This window comes from Diabrotica virgifera, chromosome 1 (genome assembly GCF_917563875.1).
Source record: "Diabrotica virgifera virgifera chromosome 1, PGI_DIABVI_V3a".
Lineage (NCBI taxonomy): Eukaryota > Metazoa > Arthropoda > Insecta > Coleoptera > Chrysomelidae > Diabrotica > Diabrotica virgifera.
The window spans coordinates 175,003,779-175,026,555 of NC_065443.1; the positions used below are offsets into that span (position 1 = coordinate 175,003,779).

A 22,777-nucleotide genomic window follows, 5' to 3' on the forward strand; every position below is an offset into this window, starting at 1 on the left:
CTTCTTCCTCCATGGCCTCTACTTCCGAGCTTTTCTTTTCTTTCTTGTCGCTCTCTTTCTTTTTCTCCTCTTTCTTTATTTTTGACTTTTCCTTCTTTATCTCGCTCTTGGGGAGTTTAAAACCATCGGTTTTTGCGTTCTCGTCCACGGACGAGTATCCATCATTTTCTTCCGAACCTAATCTCTGAAACACGTTTGAACCCACTTTACGTGTGTCCTCATAAGTTGGCGGGGTAGGCGCCATGGAACGGGGGGGTGATCGAGATCTAGCTCGATTCATCTGGGGTTTGGGGACGGATTTATCTAATTTTGATGAAGCCTTTTTGTCTGCCGACTGGTCCGACACCACGTCGGCTTCAGGGTTGGCTCCCTGCACAGTGGCGCGGTTGTTCACGTACTCAGACAGAACTGAGTACGGGATCCTCTTGCTGTTCTCGTTCTACTGACCTAGGGGCCGGGGCTGACCGATGTAGATTCCAAAGAACTACACCTTGCAGTGTCGATACCCTTACGGAGGCACAGTAGAAATCCCGTGACGGGCTCAAGTAGAGCCCGTCTTGCTTTTTCCGCTAACCGTTGTCTAGCTACGGCGTCTCAGAGAATCCAATAAAATCAAATTCCCTAAGTTTCACCGCATCCAGTCAATCGGCCTTTGCCTCTCCTTCTCGCCTCGGAGAGTGAGTATCGCTCAACTGGTGTTGCGCTTACATCCGCAACTGGACTACAATTTTTTTATTTGTTAAAATCAGAAATTTTTAAAGCTCTCAAAATTGAGTTTGGGGGCGTTCAAGTATTACGTAACGCAATTTTTGAAGATTTTTGACCCCGCCCTCCCCCCTATGTAATGCACCGTAATGGGGCGTTCACGTATTACGTAACGCAATTTTTGAAGATTTTTGATCGCCCCTTCCTCCCAATCAATCCTAGTCAAATTTTTGTAGATTTTGAAAAGTCTATACATAATGCAATCATTCAAATGTGTCCTAACACTGAAATACATGGTTCTAGATTTCATCTACACCAAGCTTGGTATAGAAAAATTCAGTCTCTTGATTTAACATCAGAATATACAAAATGATTCTGAAGTAGGTAAGTGACTCAAACAGACTTTTGGCCTTACATATTATATATAAAACCAGAAGACGTATCAGATTGTTTTGTGTTTGATTTAATGTCATGCAAACCAGAAAATGAAATTTTAGATAATATGTTGATTATTTAGTAGAAACTTATGTAGACGAAAATACCACATTCTCCCCATATTTGTGAGCAGAGGCAAATTCTTCTGTTATTCGTACTACGAATGCTTGCGAATCTTTTCAGTCGCATTTTAGTTCATCGTTTTATAATACGCATCCATCCATATATATCTTCTTAGAATAAATTAAAGAATTTCAGGTATATACGTATGTTAAAATTTAAAGTTTGCATATTGCTAAACCTATCAAAGATAAAGAAGTTAAACTGAAATTGAAAAATAACTGTAGAAAATTTATTAATATCAGTCTAATCAAATGAATTTTGTATGGATTTTGTAAAGTGTCTCTTAGTATAATAGTAAATATTAAATAATAATTTATACATTTTGCTTATTATCTATATTATAAACTATTATTATAATGTAAGAAATTTAATGTCTTTTATTCGGATTTTGGATGCTTTCATAATAATCATTCTTAAATTACATCTATATTTTTATTTTATTACCTGAGTGAGTTGGTGAGGAAAATACCAACCGGATTAATAGGAACCCTTAAATTTGGTGAGGAAAATACCTGTCGGATTATAATGTTTTTACTGGTTGGTGAGGAATTTACCTCCGCCCGGATAGATACCGTTGTACACCATTATTTACGTCATAAATCTAAGTTGACATTGTTGCCAAATTAGAAAAAAAAATCCAGAATTCATTGTAAATCAAATAAACTGCTCGTCAAAAGTTAGGGATATAAAAAATTATGCCGATTTTCATAGTTGATTTTTTCGCGAACAGACGGATTCCGCTATTTTTTTATTTTAGATTTTTCTTTAGTATTTACACAATTGTGAAAAGGTTTACTCAAACTTATTTTTTGTACTTATACCGGGTGGAAGAAAAGAAATGTTTTTCTTATGTTAAGTTTGAGACAGCCTGTAGGGAGAACGAGGTACAAAAATGTGAGTATATATCAGAATCGTATTGTAGTCTTATGTTTTGTGAGCATGTTGTTGTTTGAATGTCCCTGATACCTTTAGAAACAAAAAAATAGACGGTTTTGTAATTTAACATGTGTTTTAACCGAAACAAAAGTTTGAGACACCTTGTAGGGAGAAAAAGGCACAAAGGTGAGTATACCTCGATATTGTGTTGTAGTCTCGTATTTTGTGAATATTTTATTTTTTAAATTTCTCTGATATCTTTATTAAAAAAGAAACTAGACGGTATTACTCTTTAATATGTGTTTCTATGTTTCACATGTGTGATGTGATGCATGTCGTCAGTGAAAACACATATTAAAGGGTAATACGGGTCTAGTTTCTTTGTTATTAAAGATATTCGAGAAATTAAAAAAATAACATACTCAACAAATATGAGACTACAATATAATATCGAGGTATAGTCACCATTATGCCTTTTTCTCCCTACAAGGTGTCTCAAACTTTTGTTTCGGTTAAAACACATATTAAATTACAAAACTGTCTATTTTTTTGTTTCCAAAGACATCAGGGACATTCGAAAAACAAAATGTTCACAATACATAAGACTACAATAGGATTTCGATGTATACTCACATTTGTACCTTGTCCTTCCTAGAGGGCGTCTCAAAATTAACATAAGAAAAACATTTCTTTTCTTCCACCCGGTATAAGTACAAAAAAAAAGTTTGAGTAAACCTTTGCATAACTGTGTAAATACTAAAGAAAAATCTAAAATAATAAAAAAATTAGCGGAATCCGTTAATCTGTTCACAAAAAAATCTACTATGAGAATTCAGCAGAATTTTCTATATCCCTAACTTTTGACGAGCAGTTTATATCACATAATTATTGCAAAAGTGTGCACACAACAAAAACAAATTAAAACTTAATTTATATAAATAAAAACACTATACAATATAAAATATTCAATATAGTAAATAATAAACACAAATATGAAGTGTCAATACCGCAACTGTCAAATAAGTGTTACCAATTTATTCCAAAATTCCACATTCGTTCGATTACAGTTAAGTGTGATACGGACAAATGTGCTTCATTAGAAAGCTTTATAATCCATTTATATAAATTAAATGAAAGAACATATTTTATATTTCTTTAAGTTAACATTAATAGAAATCTTCAAAGATTATTTTTCTACACGCATATAATAAAATATGTCTAGTGACTGTAATTCCAGTGTATTTGGCTAAACGATTCTAAGAAGGAACAGACCTACGATTTGAATATTTTGTGTTGGTATCATGTGACTTCGCTTCCTATAACGGGGATGACGTGCAAAGATATTTAATCTGTACGAACCATATTTATACAGGGTGTTTTATTAATAATTGTCCATATATTAACTGGAGAAACATTAGCACAAAATACGAAGATATAACCTAAAAGACTTAAATAAAATTTAGTTCCTTACGTACAGTTGAGTCCGCGAGTCTTTACCCGTGCGTCATCATTTAAAGCATACGAAATAAGTCGGAAATTTACTAAACGCAACGGCAAGTGGATATTATTCCGATCACGGGTTATAGTATAAAATTTGACGTTATCAAATAAATAGAATATCAAAATTAAGTTGTGCTTTAAAATTTTGGTGCATAATTACAGCTACATTTAAAGTAGCTAAATAAATTATTTTATTATCATTGATTAATAAATAAATAAACAATTTATAAAAAAATTCAATAACATATTTTCTTTTTGTTATTTTATTCACTTTGGCGGAACCTTAAACACAAGCATTTAACTGTGCCAACAATGAGGTTAGCTTTGTACGTTGTCAAAATTTATCGTAAAATAACATACACTTATCAAACAATTTCTAACTCCAATATAAAATTTGCTGTGAAAATAACTGTTTGTATACTATAAAAAAACTTCAAAATGCAAAAATTCGACAGAATAACAGCAAAAAATTCAACAAACTGACAGCCACGAAAGTAAACAAACCAGAACGTCAGAAATTGTACTTAAAATATGTGAAGACATCCCCAATCGTCTTTCTTTGTACCTATCTCTTTTCAATGCACTGAGTCTAGATGGTTCATAAAAATAACATGTGTTTTTACTTAACATCAGACGGCAGCTGGTTTGTCATTAATTTCATGCGTGGAAGAGAATGATGCTAAATAAAAAGTATGCGTTTTATCTCGCCAGGTATTAATGACGCACGGGTAAAGACTCGCGGACTCAACTGTAGTTACAGGGTGTTTTATCTAAAAATTTAAAAATTATTTTTGCTTAGTATTTTAAAACTATTCGACGTATCCATTTTATACTTGGTAGAAAGGGTAACTACTAAACATCCTACTAAATTATGAACAAACGTTTCTAGCTACTACCAGAGGCGTACGACAGGGGATGGTGAATAGTTGACCCTTCTCAAATTCTACGCCACTGGAGGAATTACTATTTTAGTGTCATTTTTAGATTTTCCAATACTTGATACGTAAATAATATACTCTTCATTGGTAACGATAAAGTCATTAGTTTTCGAGATATTTGAAGTTAAATATGAAACCGCACAGTTATTTTTATTAATTTACGATATAATTCATATGATTAAAATTTAAAAACTATTTGTACCCAGTATTTTAATACTATTTGGCGTATCCTTATCATACTTGACAGAAAGTGTAGGTACTGTACACCCTACTAAATTAAGATAAATAAACGTTTCTAGCTACTACCAGAGGCGTACGACAAGGGATAGTGGCTGGTTGACCCTTCCCAAATTCTACGCCACTGACGAATTGCTATTTTAGTGTAGTTTTTTGATTTTTCAATACTTTTTATGTAAATAGTATACTCTTCATTCGTAACGATAAAATGATAGTTTTCTAGATATAATATTTGAAATTAAAAATGAAGCGACACAATACATTAATCGAAATAACCGTGTCGTTTCATTTTTAACTTCAAAGATCTCGAAAACTAATGACTTTATCCTTACCAATGAAGAGTATATTATTTTCATAGAACGTATTGAAGAGTTCAAAAATTGAACTAAATTAGCAATTTCGCCAGTGGCGTAGAATTTGGAAAGGGTCGACCATTCACTTTCCCTCGACGTACGCCTCTGGTAATAGCCAGAAACGTTTGTTTACCATAATTTAGTAGTTTGTATAGTACCTATACTTCCCACCAAGTATGAAAAGAATACGTCGAATAGTTTTAAAATGCTGAACGAAAATACTTTTTAAATTTTTAGATAAAATACCCTGTAACTCAGTAAGGAACCACATTTTATTTTAAGTGTTTTAGGTTAAATCTTCGTATTTTGTGCTAAGGTTTCTCCAGTTACTATATGGACAATTATTAATGAAACACTCTGTATACCCATAGGTACGCTATATATCTTGTTTCTCTTAAAATTCTGTAGACTAATTTTAAACATTGTAATTACCAGTGGATTAAAAAATTTATTATTTTAATGTTTTATGATGTTAAAAATTTAATCTACTAACTTATGCTGTAAGTTTTCATGCTTTTTTATACAATGTTTTTTCATCTTGATGATAAAATAATTATACATTTATTTTAGTATATCGGTAGCACAGGAGCTCTACAGACTACAACGTTTCTCTTTGTCTTTAAGAGTGCGAAAGAAAGATAACTATCTGTAATATTCGCTCCGTGCTTGTCCATGGTGGGGATACACGAAACAATGCCATCGTTTGTAGTGGCAAAATATAATAATTTTGGCGATTCTTTGTAATGTCAGTGTCATTGTCTGTACAACAAATTTTATCAAAAATGGTAAATAAATATTACATTATAATGTCAAATATGTCATATGTATCATTTGACCTACAATACAAGCATAAAATACGGCTTGTCTTTGATACTTTATTTATTATGAATTCTGACGTTTATTTTATAAAGATATATTGCGTTAAATATAATATAACATGTTATAATAATATATACAGTCGGAAAAATGAAAGAATACCCATGAACGAACATATAAAACACGCTGTATTTTCCTGTCACCGTGTCACACAAAAAATTGGCCAGCGCAAGTACATGTAATAATTATTGTTACATGTACTTGCACTGGACAATTTTCTTTGTGACACGGTGACAGGAAAATACAGCGTGTTTTATATGTTCGCTCATGGGTATTCTTTCATTTTTCCGACTGTAGTGATATTATTATATCATATTATTATACATATAGATAAATATAAATGAACAATATAACTTTATAAAATACATCCACCGACAATAGCCATTTCCTAATTATTACATTGACAGTTATATCAACGATATAACATATCGACGTACGTTTCACTAATAATGTTTTGATTTAACTTGTTTGCAAATGACTCATGAGGTTTGTACAAAAATATAATGGAACCAGAACTATACCAAAAAAATCATAATTTAAAAATACAAATTGGCCTGTTTCGGAATCTGTCTCCAAACTAGTCCTTTCTCGAAAAAATGAAATTATTACACAATTTTATCCCTCACTATATGTATAGTTCTTCTTCTTCTTCTTTTTGTATAGACATGACTCTGTCTGTTTTTTCAATGTGCCTCTAGTAAGTTGTCGTTTCACGGTTTTCGTGGTCTTCCTACTGATCGTCTTCCTGTTGGGGAACCGTCTCTCGCTGTCCTGACTACCCTATTTGTTGTCATTCGGCTTATGTGGCCAAGTGGCCATTCCATTCTATTCTTCTGTTTCTTACCCAGTTATTAATGTTATCCACCTTGCATCTCTGTCGTATATCTGTACTTCTAGCTCTGTGCCATAGAGTTTTCATCTCCGCTGTTTCGAGTAATCTTTTTGTCCTCTCTGTGTCGGGTCGTGTTTCTGCCGCGTATGTCATTATTGGTCTGATGACTGTTTTGTAAATTCTGCCTTTCATTTCTTTTCCGATATTTTTATTTCTCCATATTGTGTCATTCAGGCAACCTGCGGCTCTGTTTGCTCTATTCACTTGATCTTCCACTTCTGTTTCGAGCCTTCCGTAGCTAGATAGTGTGATGCCTACGTATTTAAACTCCATCACTTGTTCTATTATCTGACGTTCCAGCTCCAATTTATATCTTATTGAATCTGCTGTTATAACCATGCATTTTGTCTTTTTTGAGGAAATTAAGATGTTAAATTTTCTGGCGATTATGTTGAATTGGTGCAGCATACGTTGTAAATCATCTTCACTTTGAGAGATTAGTATTGCATCGTCCGCATAGCAGATTATTTTAAGTTGTTTCTCTCCCATTTGGTATCCTTTTTTAGTTCTTACTTTTTTTTATTATTTCGTCCATGATTGGGTTGAACAATACAGGACTCAAGGAATTCCCCTGCCTTATCCCATTGCCGGCTTCAATTGGGTCAGTTAGTTCATCTTCCACTTTTACTTTATTGTGTTGTTCTGGTAGATATTTTCTATCGTTTTAATTATTCCCAGAGGTACCTCTCTCGAGTATACCAAGTGGATAACGTCCTTTAATGTGACCCTGTCAAAGGCTTTCTTAAGATCCACGAAACATAAATATGCCGGTTTGTTTTATTCCAACGATTTCTCTTGAACTTGCCTCATTATAAATATAGCGTCAGTGCATGACCTTCCCGACCTAAAACCTTGTTGTTCTTCTGCTAATGTTATAATTTCATTCAATTTGTTATCATTTTTGTTGTTAATTTTAATGTTGTGTTTAATAAGCTAATCCCTCTGTAGTTCTCCGCGTCTGATTTGTCTCCTTTTTTGAAGAGAGGTATTAGGATGCTTGATCTCCATTCATGTGGTACTCTGTTTGTTCTATTATTTTTTGTATTAGTTTTAATAGTTGTTTAGTTAGATCTTGTCCTTCGTACTTTAGGAGTTCGTTCGATATTCTGTCCTCTCCTGGAGATGTTCTATTTTTTAATTTTCTTAATGCTTTCTTTACCTCTCCTTCCTCGATGTTTATTTCTTCGTTTGTCGTAACTTCAGGTGTTGGTGGTCCATTATCGTCGCCTTTAGCAAATAGAGATCGAAAGTTGTCTGTCCATGTTCCTTCTGAATGTGTTTCGCTTTTATTAATTCGTTCATCTCCTTTCTTTGCCCTCTGATCATTCTCCATACTCCTTTTTGTGTTCTGTAGAAGTCGTGTTCCATCTGTTTTGAGAAACTCTGCCAGTGCTCCCTTTTCACACTATATAGTTGTATAATAAAATCAATAGCTGTTTACTAAAACGTCAAATCAAAAATACAACAAGCAGCGAACAAATTAATATACAAAATTTGTTGTTTCATTTTCTACACTTCATTTTCAGAATAGTGTAGGTACGTCATTGTCATGTAATAATGGAATGCTTGTTTCAATATGTAAACACGTTTCGTATTAGTGAATATTCATAACCGCAGCTTGATTATCCTTGCTCCTTCTCCTTGTCGTGCTTAATGAGGCCGGCAGATTTTCTCCTTTAACACAGTCTATCCTACTTCATGAGTATATATTTCTCTTGCTTGCTTTGTCTATGCTTTCGGCGTTTCAGAAGTTTACGTGGAAGTCGTTGGATTTAAAATTATATCCTTATTTCAAGTAATTTAAGCTATTTGTACAGTTTTTTTAGTTGTTTATAAGCGAACATATTTTAGTTCTGATGCTCGATGTTAAAAAAGTATTTTAAATTCTATATATACAGGGTGGGCCAAAGAAAACAGTCTACCTCGATACGTAGCAGTAATTATTATTATATTGATTTTAACTAAATGCCAAAACAGGTTGATTTTTATTTTTATACAATTCTTTTTATAAATTTCACACTAGTGATGACGTAATCTGGGCATCTGGGCGTGATGACGTAATCGATGATTTTTTAAGTGGGAATAGTAGTCGTATGGTAGCTCATTTGAAAGGGTGTTTAATTCTTTATTTAGTAGTATAAACATTAAAATCGTTATTTATACAGGGTGACCAACAAATAATTTTTGATTTAAATTAATTGACGAAAAAAGAAGAAGGTATCTCAAGGTTTAACTCAAAATACATTGTACTGCTGTTCAAAAATAGAAAAAAATATTTATTTCACACATAAACATTATTTTCGCTTAAATTAAATCACAAACAGCCTCTCACCTACCTCTTGGCTTGGCAGTTTGAACATTTAATTTAAGCGAAAAGCAATATTTATTTGCGAAATAAACATTTCTTTTTCTATTTTCTGATAGCAATATAATGTATTTTGAGTTAAATAAATTAGATACATTCTTCTTTGTTCGTCAATTAATTTAAATCAAAAATTATTTTTTGGTCACCCTGTATAAATAACGATTTTAATGTTTATACTACTGAATAGAGAATTGAACACCCTTTCAAATAAGCTACCACACAACCCCTATTCCCATTTAAAAAAAGCATCGATTACGTCATCACGCCCAGATTTATGATGTTACTAGTATGAAATATACAGGGTGATTTATTAGTGGGGTAAAGCTCAATAGATACGCTCTAGTAATAGATAGCAATAAAAACTAATAACAAAAATTGTAGCCAACTCAGAGCTTCACATTACAAAATTAGTTAAAATGTTACAGGGTGTTCGATAACACAGTGGCAGACCAAACTTATGTTTTTTTTAATGGAACACCCTATATTTTATTTTATATTCGAAATCCTGTTAACTTTTCCATTATAAAAATATAAAGGTTTGTTATGTTATACAGGGTATTAACAAAGTAATAACCAATTTTATATGAAAATCGTAACTAGTTCAACTCCCTGTCCCTGTATAAATAAAAATAAGCAGAACAGAAATGGTTCATTAATCCCATATTTTTTATTAATTGTTAAAATTTTCAAAAAGTATTGACATTGCTAATTTTCTTTATATCAAATACAGGGTGACTCAAAACGCAAGTACATTATTTTCTCAGTAATTTGAAATAGAACACCCTGTATTTTATATTACTATTAAAAATTTCTATTACCGTACTTAAATTTTTTGATAACATTCCCTATGTCTAAATTTATTAGTTTTTGAGATATTTTCATTTTTCAATGGACCAGTAGCGTGGCCACCCAGATCACCAGAATTTAATAAACTGGACTGATTTTTTTGGGGTTACGTTAATAATGAAGTATATAAAGTACCTCCAACAACAAGGAATGAGATAAAAAATAGAATACAAAGTGTATTTCGATGTGTTTATTTAGAAATGCTTCGTAGTGTAACTCATTAAGTGATCGTTTTTAGGCGTGAATAAATGTGTTAGGAGATAATTTTGAATACCTTATGTAATTATATATTAAAAATATTTTATTAAAAGTAGCTTTTAATTTTTTCAAACATATTTTCTTTGCAAAATGTATTACTGATAAATTATTTTTCGTTATTTATTTTTTACATTGTTACATTTACATACAAAAGTAGTGTTTAATCGTCTTCACCAAATGTTGTATTTCGTTTTTGTGGAAAATTTATTACTAATAAATTATTTTTCTTTCTTTTTTCTCTATTTGTTACATTTACATAAAAAAGTAGTTTTTAATTGTTTCAAAAATGTTGCATGTTTTGGTTGTTTTTTTTTTGTAAAATTTATTACTTATACCTAAATTATTTTTCTTTCTTTGTTTACCACATTTTTATATTGATCACCGGATTGATAATCAGTAATCGTCAATTGTCAATTCAATCATGGCTTGTTTAAAATTTGGAAAAATTTAGACACCTAAAATAATTTCCTTAGAAAAATGAAAATATCTCGAAAACAAATAAATTTGGTCATAGAGAATGTTATACAAAAATTAAAGTACGGTAATGGTATTTTTCAATAGTAATATAAAATACAGAGTGTTCCATTTAAAATTACTGAGAAAATAATATACTTGCGTTTTGACTCACCCTGTATTTGATATAAAGAAAATAAGCAATGTCAATATTTTTTGAAAATTTTGACAATTAATAAAAAAATATGGCATTAATAAACTATTGCTGTTGTGCTTATTTCTATTTATACAGGGAGTTGAACTTGTTACGATTTTCATATAAAATTGGTTATAACTTGTAAATGCCCTGTATAACATAGCAAACCTTTATATTTTTATGATGGAGAAGTTAACAGGATTTCGAATTTAAATAAAATATAGGGTGTTCTATTTAAAAAAACATAAGTTTGGTCTGCCACTGTGTTATCGAACACCCTGTAGCATTCTAACTAATTTTGTAATGTGAAGCTCAAAGTTAGCTACAATTTTTGTTATTAACTTTTATTGCTATCTATTACTAAAGCAGATCTATTATTGAGATTTACCCTACGAATCAATCACCCTGTATACAGGGTGTACCGAAACTCTACCGACAAACGAAGACAGGAGATTTCTTAAATAATTTGAAGATATTTTAATCCAATTCATCCAGTCCGAAAATGCTTCCCAAGGGAGCTAGAGCTCTTTGAAGATGGCGTTTTATAATTAGTTTTTCTTAAATAACATAGGCGTCCGTTTTGGGTAGGGCAACAGTTATTTTATAGCATAACTTTTTTATCTTTAATTTTTTAGCATTTTTGACTATGGATTATTAAATTGTTAGGTATTTTACAACTAAAAGGTACTCTTGTTTTAAGTCGATAGGATACACCGTTTTCTAGAAAAATCGACTTGAAAATTTTTCTTTTTTTGAATTTCCAAAAAACCATTTAAAAAAAAACTATTTAGAAACCCGAAAACGGGTACGTTTATTTATATTTCAGAGATGAATCGATTTCAATATTTGCGAATTTCTAGTACGGGTCATATGCGTCCGTTTTACGTAGGTCAACGGTTATTTTATCGCATAACATTTTTGTCTTTAATTTTTAAGCATTTTCGACTCTAGATTATTAAGTTATGAGGTATTCTAGTACTAAAAGTTACTCTTGCTTTAAGTTGGTAAAATACACCGTTTTTTTTTAAACAATTTTTTCATTTTTTTTTCAAAATCAAAAAACGAAAAATTTCAAATCGTTTTTTCTAGAAAACCATGTGTTCTACCGACTTAAAGCAAGAGTACCTTTTATTACTAGAATGCTTCACAATTTAATAATCCATTCCAGTATAAAAATGCTTAAAAGTTAAAGACAAAAAAGTTATGTGATAAAATAACCGTTGCCCTACCAAAAACGGACGCCTATGATCGATACTAGAAATTCGCAATGGATGGAGTCAATTTATCTATAGAAGATAAATGTGCGTACCAATTTTCGGGTTTCTAAATAGAAGCGTTCCGGAGGTATTTAAGAAAAACTAATTACAAGACGCCATTTTCAAAGAGCTCTAGCTCCATTAGTAAGCATTTTCGGACTAGGTGAATTGAGCTAAATTGTCTCAAAATTATTATTTGAAGAATCTCCTGTCTTCTTTTGTCGGTAGAGTTTCTGGACCCCCTGTATAAACAAATTGTACAAATCTATATAAATAAAAATGAATGTTGGTATGTATGTATGTATGTATGTATGTATGTATGTATGTATGTATGTATGTATGTATGTATGTATGTATGTACATATGTATGTATGTATGTACCTTATAGACTCGCAAACTATGCATTTCATCATATGATGACCTTAATGAAAGTTGTTGTACATAACCCTGGGATGGTTTCTGAGTTGGTACCACCAACATAAGTAAAGAGGGGGCTTGCCCCTCCATAATTATTTTTTATTTTTTTGGACAAATTGTTCTTTTTTAATTTCATATGATGTAGAACCAAAATATACATTCAACCCTAAATTTTCACTTTTCTATCACCAACCGATATTTTTTAATAGCCATCTAAATAATACCTCGTCTATATAATATTGTGTATCATTTTGTCAATGAAAGATAGAATAAAAATTTTATATTTTTTTAATATAACGCGGGCTCATAAATTTGATACACCCTGTATATTGATTTGTAACTATTTATTAGAAGTTAGCTTTTAAGCAGTGGGTTTATCCTTAATAAGTTTTTCCCTGAAGAATTAAAGACATTAGTAAATAAAGTGAAGTGAATAGACAATTTATTTCGAAATTATAATTTTAAAACGGGTGTTTTGTTACGTGCGAGGCCAAAAGCCACAGGTAATTATTATATTTAGAAAAATAAGGTAGAGAAAGTTGGAATTTTAAGTCTCTTTGTTTAAGCCCCAAGTAAATTTGTAGAATTCCCGAAAAGTAATTATCATGAGTAGAAGTATTTGTTTGCGAGGATGCATGGGTTTTTCGAATGAAAATTTGGAACGGGGATGAGAGAAGGTTGAATGTTCAGATCGTTTGGAAAAGGAGATTTATTATGTGACCGGCATCGCGGAAGAGCAGTCAAAGTTTTCGTGAATAGTTCAGAAGCAAGTACCAGTGGTTGTTAGATAGTGAAGAGTGTAGCTGAAAAGTGGAAAGAGAGACAGATCAAATTGAGAAGAAATACCTCTTTGATTCTGTAAAGTCCAAGGAAGAGAATATTATTGTCAGAAAGAGAGGAGAGAATTTTGGAGTTTTTTTTTAACAAGTACTGGTCAAAAGAGGCCTGGCTCGTATTTTGGAGAATTAGTTGGTGGTATGCTGTTGGACTGATGCTGAGAACGGAGAGGGCTTTGATGGGTAGCCTAACATAATCAACAAGGAAGAGCTGTTTGGGTCAGAAGGAGACATCATTGTGTGTGAATCAAAAGGTCAGTCAATAACTTATGTGATAGATTTTCTGTATGTTCAGAAGTTAATTTTTTTGAGTAAAAGGATATGAACTAAGATTCCAATATTTCAAAAATGTAATAGGAAGTACAAGTAGTTTTGCCAATATCTAAATTTGTTTGTTTAGTTTGTTTTATCAATGTTATCAAGAACAAACCGATAAATATTTTTTGAATTAAAATTAATTTATGTGGTAAAAGTTTCATTGGGACAGTTATGCCCACAGCATTTAATTGATCAATTTGCAGAATATTGCTTTTAATAATAAAAGATATTAAATATCTTACATCTCTAAATACAAATTTTGTAGGTGCTTATTTATAGTATTTCTATTTATTTCCTTTTCATATTTTATCCCGATAAGGATCAACTAAGAGATACTGAAACCACGAGAAAGGCTAAGTATAACCTAAGATGATTTAGTTATTTTTTTTGTATGATAAAAAGGCACCCTCAGATTTTTCTTAATTTTTATGTATGATTTGCAACAATTGACTAATTAACTAAATAAATACTAATTATTATAAAAGTAAGAGAAAGCAGATCGTAACAATAAATAAAAATGAATGTTTGTCTGGATGCATGTATGTATGTACCTTATAAACTCGCAAACTATGCATTTTATCATATGATTACCTTAATCAAAGTTGTTGTACATAACCCCGGGATGGTTTCTGAGTTGGTACCACCAACCTAAGCAGAAAGGGGGCATGCCCCCCATAATTATTTTTTATTTTTTTGGACAAACTGTTCTTTTTTAATTTCATATGATATAGAACCAAAATATACATTTAATCCTAAATTTTCACTTTTCTATCACCAACCGTTATGTTTTAATAGCCATCTAAATTACCTATTCTATATAAATAAAAATTAATGTTTGCATGTATGTATGTATGTACCTAATAGACTCGCAAACTATGCATTTCATCATATGATGACCTTAATCAAAGTTGTTGTACATGACCCCGGAATGGTTTCTTAGTTGGTACAATCAACCTAAGTAAAAAGGGGGCTTGGGGGCCGTTCAAGTATTACGTAACGCAGGTTGGGGGGGTCAAAAATCTTTAAAAATTGCGTTACGCAATAATTAAACGCCCATTAGTGTGCGTTATGTAGGGGGAAAGGGGTTCAAAAATCTTCAAAAATCGCGTTAATTAATACTTGAACGCTCCCATGCCCCTCCATTATTATTTTTTATTTTTTTGGACAAACTGTTCTTTTTTAATTTCATATGATATAGAACCAAAATATACATTCAACCCTACATTTTCACTTTTCTATCACCTACCGTTATTTTTTAACAGCCATCTAAATATTACCTCTTCTATTTAAATAAAAATGAATGTTTGTATGTATTATGTATGTATGTATGTATGTATGTATGTATGTATGTATGTATGTATGTATGTATGTATGTATGCATCTTATAGACTCGCAAACTATGTATTTCATCATATAAAGCAAATTTATCGTTATCGCGGGGCGGGAGTCGGAATCGGGACGAAATTAAATTAAAATTACGAATTAAAATTAAATAAAGTGTGCGATATTGTAAGATTTATTAAAAGTCTAAGGCTGCCATAGCTGTCATAGGTCCAGAGACAAGAAGATACAAAATCACTAACGAAAATATTACAATAGAAGCTGACACACTGACAAAAAAAAGGTCCAGAACGAGATGGTTGTTTGACTTAGAAGACGACCTGAAAACTATCAATGTAAGACAATGGATAAGAAGGACATAAAGGAAGGACATACTCAGACAGGCAAAGTTTATTTATGGTTATCGTGTCAAAAGAAGAAGAACCGTGTTCGATAACTGAACAATTATTACTAGACCAGTTATCTCCGCAAGGCGTCTACCGGTGTCACTTCTTACTCAGTAAACAACAATATATTTCTTGATGTATGTATCAAGCGTAGCAGTGACGTTTATAATCGCAAGTTTTTTGTGAGTTTGCGGAAAACTTTGAGTGTCCATGTTTCTGGCAAAGAAAATTTATCGTGCCTTGAAAAACGGCCATCGTTTAATATTTACGCACCGAAAAAAAATATTACTTATCAGAATGAATTAAATAGATACTTTTTAGGTAATGCATATATACAGAGTACATAGTGTTTGGTAAAGAATGGGCCATATCTTATACTCCGGTCAACTTACACATCCAAGGTTACAAAAATTACCATCATGCTGAAAATTGGCAGGATTGTTCAAAATAAATGAAATCTAAAAAGTCCTCATAAATCCGACCCGAGCTAAAAAATTTACGCGGGGTCAAAGGTCACCAAATATAGTTTTTAGCGGTTTTCAGCGAAACGGTAAGTTTTATCATAAAATTAGTTCTAACAAAAAATATAGATCAGATAATTATCTATAAAAAATATCTTATTTTTTTCTAAGACAACGATGAGATACAACGATTCAAAAAGTTGTAATCGTCATAATAGGCGCATACGATTCCACACCACCTTTGAGGTAGTGTACTTAGCGAGTTTTTTAACGTGGTTTCCGCAGTAGGCCTATTCCACGGATCTGTTATGATTCTGTTTAATTTGAAGCTATTGAATAATTGATATTGGCAAGGGTTAAAAATGATAAAAGTTATAAAAAGCGGTATAAATTAAAAAAAAAAAGAAATTTATCCAACTGGTTCATAATTTTCTAATATTTCTGCTTTCTTTTCTCCTTGTTCTTCTTCTTCTTCTTCAACTTCTAGTTCTTCTCCTTCTTCGTGTTCTTCTCCTTCTTCTTGTTCATCCTGGGTGCAAGTAAATTGCCCCAATAATGAAACATCGTATGGCTCCTCGATAGAATCAAATGAATCCTCAATTGTTGGTGATTCAACATTGGAGCACGACCGGTTTTGACAATTAGTGCATGCTATCGAACAAAACAGTCCAACTTTTTTGCAACCACATTTAGCGCTACATCCCTTTTTACAGTTGCAGAAAATTGTGTTCAGGAGTTTTTCCGGCGCAGGTGTGAGTAAAGTTTGAATTGGTTCTAATGAACTGTCGCGACAGTTCTGGGGAAGACTGGGGATGGAAATTAGTCGACATGTCGACTAATTTCCATCCCCAGTCTTTTGAATCAAGCCAAACTTGAACTTGGTAATATACATGAAAAAGATGTTGATAAGCAGCCGCTGAGGTTGGAGGAAGACAAGATAACTGCACTTGTCTTTTATTTCGAGTATTTTTAAAGAAACATGCATATCGAAACTTATCTAAGCACGTAGTTTTTTTAGGCGCTCCATACATTACAAATTGAGACGCATAAGTGAGAAGAATTATTATAAGGTAATACTTTGTCATATCAATTTATTATTTTTGTTGGGAATAAGCCGTAAAATTGAAATAATAATTCTTATTATTTTCGCGTTACATTCACTGTGTAAAATTTTTTTGTTGGCACTGTAATAATTAAATACAGCTTATACATTGCATCCCTCGGTAGACCGCAAGCTGTATAGTAGAAACATTATCATATTTATAATATCTTGTATTATTATGTGTAATATAAGTTAGTTGACCGACAGGATATTATGTTTACTGATTCGATAAAATTGTGTTTTGACTAGGAAAGTTTTGGGGTAGTTCTGATTTTTTTCATTAAATATGGATTTTGGGCTGCTGAATCCGAATATGAGGTTTGCGGACAAAATTTCTTGCCGGAACATTGAAAAAATCGCGAAAAAAGCGAAAAATTTCAGCTTTTTTCCGCTTTTTTGTACAAATCTCGAAAACTATTAACTTTTAGTAAATGGTCTGTTAACAGAAATCAAAGTACATAAAATTATCTACAAATATCACTAATTACTTTTTTTTTCAGACGAACCGTTCGGTCTAAAGTACAAGTTGAAAATTGCCAATTTTTAACGGTCTCGGCCAAACCCACTTTTTACATTCCAAAACTTAATTTTTTATTAGAATGCTGTCATTTGATAAATTTCTCCTAGTTTTCTGTACAAATAATAAATGTTAGTTCATAGGTATGGTATGTCTCTTGTGACAGCTTCCATAAGTCCATTCCGTCCTAAGTGGCCGGGAATGTCTCTGCTTTTCCCTTAGAGCCACAGAAGATCAGGCACAGATGGAGTCACAGTTTCAGTTGGTGTGAACATTTCCTTCGGATCTGTTATCTTGATTTCTGATAAACCATGAGGTTTTGTCCTTTTTAAATGAATTAGTTGAACAGATCCCTGACTTCCATAAACCTCAGGCGCGTGTTTTTTTTTATCCGAGGAATGGATTGCTTAGGAGCTACTGCATGTTTTGTTGCAATACAAGAAATGCCACATATGACGTGAAAAGTGTGGTATTCGCCGATTGTATGTACGTTAAAATCAGCGTTATCGTACACCTGCTATGTAAAGCATGGCAGGTCAAATTTCTGCGGATCGCCTGCGAATGCTGACACTTCCAGGCGAACAGCTTCTGTATAGGATGAACAAAACCCCAAAAAGGAAACTACATCAACCTATTTTCTTGAGCCGTACTTTTTGTAGAGAAAACGACCAACGCTGCAAGGAATGGTGCGACCAACTATCTGGGCCTTACTGCCGCTACAAGACTTTGAGCAAGCGCGTTGCTTATCTGGAAGTGTCAGCAATCGCAGGCGATCCGCAGAAAATTGACCAGCCGTGCTTTACACAGCAGGTGTTCGAAAACGCTGATTTTAACCCTTTCTATGCCAGGCCTTAATTTGCATGTTGGTCCCTCAATCCCAAAGGTTTTTCATGCTTAGAGTCCCATTGCCTTATATATACGTCGCATATAAATAAACAAATAAATGACCAAAACATGTTTTTTAATGAGTTTTTTTTAACTAACTTAACCTTGAAAAAATGTAACTAACTTAAAAAAAATAATGTAATGTAAATTAACATTAAAAGTTTTCTTTTGTGTGGTACTCCTCAAAACATGACACTACACAAAGGCCGACTCCGCAACTTGCACACATGTATCTCGATTCGCTTCTTTTTTTTCTGGTCTTTTCTGCGGCTACAAACGCTTCAACTCCTAGCAGCTACCTATAAGCGTTGCCACCAGTGCTACAATATAGCATATATAGCTAAAAAAATATGTGAACAAATATATACGGCAATGGGTCCGCATGACCTGTCTTAGTCAACATTTTGAGGCTTTGGGACACCAATGAGTCTAAAATTTTATAAGCAACGCATATTTTCGGCTTTGGTAAATTGAGACCATAACACCTTGAACGTATATATACGGCGGCTGGGAATACATAGGTACCCACTTTTTCAAAATATATATATGCAGCGTTGGGACAGAAAGGGTTAACGTACATATAATGAACGGATACCACACTTTTTACGTCATGGGTGGCATTTCTTGTATTGCACCTAAACATGCAATAGCTCCTAACCAATCCATTTCTCGGCTAAAAACTAAACCCGCACCTGAGGTTTATGGAAGTCAGAGAGCTGTTCAACTATTTCATTTTGAAAGGACAAAACCTCAAGGTTTATCAGAAATCAAAATCCGAAGGGAATGTTCACACCAACTGAAACTGTGACTCCATCTGTGCCTGATCTTCTGTGGCTCTAAGGGAAAAGCAGAGATATTATCGGTATTTTAGGATGGAATTGATTCATGGAAGCTGTGATAAGAGACATACTATATTCATATTATGAACTAACATTTATTATTTGTATAGAAAACTATTAGAAATTAAGAAATTTATCAAATGACAGCATTCTAATAAAAACTAAAGTTTTGGAATGTAAAAAGTGGGTTTTGCCGAGAACGTTAAAAATTGGCAATTTTCAACTTGCACTTTAGACCGAACGGTTCGTCTGAAAAAAAAGTAAATAGTGATATTTGTAGATAATTTTAAGTACTTTAATTTCTATTAGCAGACCATTTACTAAAAGTTAATAGTTTTCGAGATTTGAGCAAAAAATCAGAAAAAAGATGAAATTTTTCGATTTTCTCGCGATTTTTTCAATGTTCCGGCAAGAAATTTTGTCCGCAAACCCCATATTCGGATTCAGCAGCCCAAATTCCATATATAATGAAATAAATCAGAACTACCCCAAAACTTTCCCACTAGGGAGCTCGTAGGGTACAAATTCACTGAATCATACTTGTACCGTTCTTGTACTCAGCGTCAGTGATGTATATACGTGGTGTACTAATATAATATACATGTGACGATTAGAACTCTTTCAACAATTTGAATCGTTGTATCTCAAAAACGGTGGCTCTTAGGAAAAAAAGTATTAAGATATTTTTTATACATAATTATGTAATCTACATTTTTTGTTAGAACTAATTTTATGATAAAACTTACTGTTTCGTTGAAAATTGCTAAAAACCATATTTGGTGACCTTTGACCCCGCGTAAATTTTTTAGTTCGGGTCGGATTTATGAGGACTTTTTAGATTTCATTTATGATGGTATTTTGAACAATCCTGCCAATTTTCAGCTTGATGGTATTTATTGTAACCTCACTTCTATTTTTGAGTCTAACGAGACCGGTCTATTAACTTTAGATTCCTGAGCTCAAAATAGGTCGATTTAAGCTAACTTACCTTTGTACGAAAGTTGATAATAACCAAAATACAGGGTGTCAAAGTTAAACTTTTATTTTATTTATTTTTGAATATTTCCTAACAGGCCTGGGATAATACCACGAAATTTGGTAAGCGGGGGTTTTTGAAACAAAAAATCTAAATTCGCCACCAAAAACGATATAGTGTACAGAGGGCGCCACATACGCCTTTCAGGGCTCATTTAATAGGTTCAATTTTTTTTTACTCACTCTACATACTTTTTGAATAAAAACTTTTTTTCTCTTAATATTTTTACTTAAAAAGGGACTACATTCATCTCGCTAAACTCAACCGTTTTCGAGATAAACGCATTTTAAGTCTGCGAGGCAACATCATTTTTTGTATAATATCATGTAGTTACACCCGAAACATAACTTAAAACCATAAAAATCTCCAAAAATGTATAGCAAATTTCTTAAAATAGAATTTGTGATGCAATGACATAAATATGAGAACTGGCACAATTATTATGGTTTCAAGTTGATTTTTTGGGTGTAACTGCAATGATATTATGCAAAAAATTATGTTGTAACGCAGATTTAAAATGCGTTTATCTCGAAAACAGTTGAGTTTAGCGAGATGAATGTAGAACACCTTTTTTAAGTAAAAATATTAAGAGAATAAAAGTTTTGATTCAAAAAGTATATAGAGTGAGGAATAAAAAAATTAAACTTATTAAATTAGCGCTGAAATACGTATGTGGCGACCTCTTGGTAATACCTTATTTTTGGTGACGAATTTAGATTTCTGATCCCAAAAACCCAAGCTTGTCAAATTTCGTGTTGTTATCCCATGCCTGTCAGGAAATATTCAAAAATAAATAAAATAAAAGTTAAATTTCGATACCCTGTATTTCGGTTATTATCAACTGTCGTATTAAGGTAAGTTAGCTTAAATCGACCTATTTTAAGTTCAGGAATCTAAGGTTAAGCTATGGCCTATTCTTTACCAAACACCCTGTAGGTATATTTTTTAAGTATTTTTTGATATTTTCTGTTAATTAATATTTATTGAACTTGACACATTATTGATTTATTTCTAAAGCGGTACGAAGTTCGCCGGGTCAGCTAGTTTAAAAATAAAAATCGACCTGTTTCGGCATTTCCTTAAAATCTAATAACTACTGCCAAATATCGAGGTGGACTGTTTCCTTTTGCCCACTCTGTATATATACACTGTGTAACAAAAAGGCCATAAATTAAATCGCATATTCTGGGACCAAAAATAGTTCGATTAAAGCTAACTTTTCTTAGTGCGAATATGCACATAAAAAAAGTTACAGCCCTTTAAAGTTACAAAATGAAAATCGATTTTTTCCAATATATCGAAAACTATTAGAGATACTTTATCGAAAATGCACATGTGGCTTTCTTATGGTAGGGAGATCTAAAATAATAAAAGTTAAATTTGTGCACCCGATTAAAATTTTATGGAGGTTGTGTTTCCTTAAACCTCCTCCCCAAATATTTGTGTGCGTTTTAAATAAATTATTAATGTGGTACCAATACTTAAATTCATTGTTTTTAAAACTGTTTGCCTCTTAGTACTTTTTCGATAAGCCAGTTTTTATCAAGAAATTTTGAACATTTGTAAAATATATCGCAGCTCCTAAATCGAATTTTGAGCTAAAAAATGTTTCATCGAATGATATATTTCCATAAAAACAACAGTATTGTTTCAGATGAAGCTTGGTATGTGGGAAGTGGACCGGGACGCGTTGCGTAAGGATGGTCTCGTTCTATTTAGTAAATTAATTCGGACGAAGAACGTTGATAACTTACAAGAAAGACAACCTCGGAGCGATGATACCAAACAAAAATTAGCTGTAAGTATTGAATACAATTTATTAATTTACACTATAGGATACTTTTTACTAGCAACTAATATTTAAGATTTTTTTTATTTACATAAAGCCGCATCAACCATAGAAGGTTATTAGCGGATGTTGAACAATTACAATATAATAATTTTATTTAGCGTATGGCTTAAGTACATCACAGAATTTATTTAGATTTATGCATTATACAATGCATCACAAACAGATGTCCAATTTTTTTATATATTTGATTGACCCTTCAGTTGCCATTACAAAGTCTATAGGGTCGCCTGTGTATGCTCTGCGTGGGCAGTCCTGAACAATGCCTTGCAGCGCCGCAGTCACAAGAAGGAGAGGGGAGTTTACCCCATCTGTAGAGGGAGTCGGCGCATCTTCCACAGTTTGTTCGAATTCGATTAAGGGCTGCCCAAATCTTACGGGGACGTTCAAATTCGCCTGGTTTCCCTATGATGTCCGGTAGACTATGGTAATGCGGATCTGTCCTACTTTCCCAATCTTCTCTCCATCGGGTATTAAAGTC

General features: G+C 32.5%; 1 protein-coding gene across 1 annotated transcript in view; it reads left to right on the plus strand.

Moving 5' to 3' along the window:
- The window catches only part of LOC114337914 (probable cationic amino acid transporter), a 1,427,575-nt gene that overhangs the window by 329,814 nt on the left and 1,074,984 nt on the right, over positions 1 to 22,777 (plus strand). Inside the window, exon 2 of the mRNA XM_050641785.1 lies at positions 22,102 to 22,245. Coding sequence (XP_050497742.1) covers positions 22,102 to 22,245 — 144 coding nt within the window. The remainder of the gene's footprint in view (positions 1 to 22,101; positions 22,246 to 22,777) is intronic.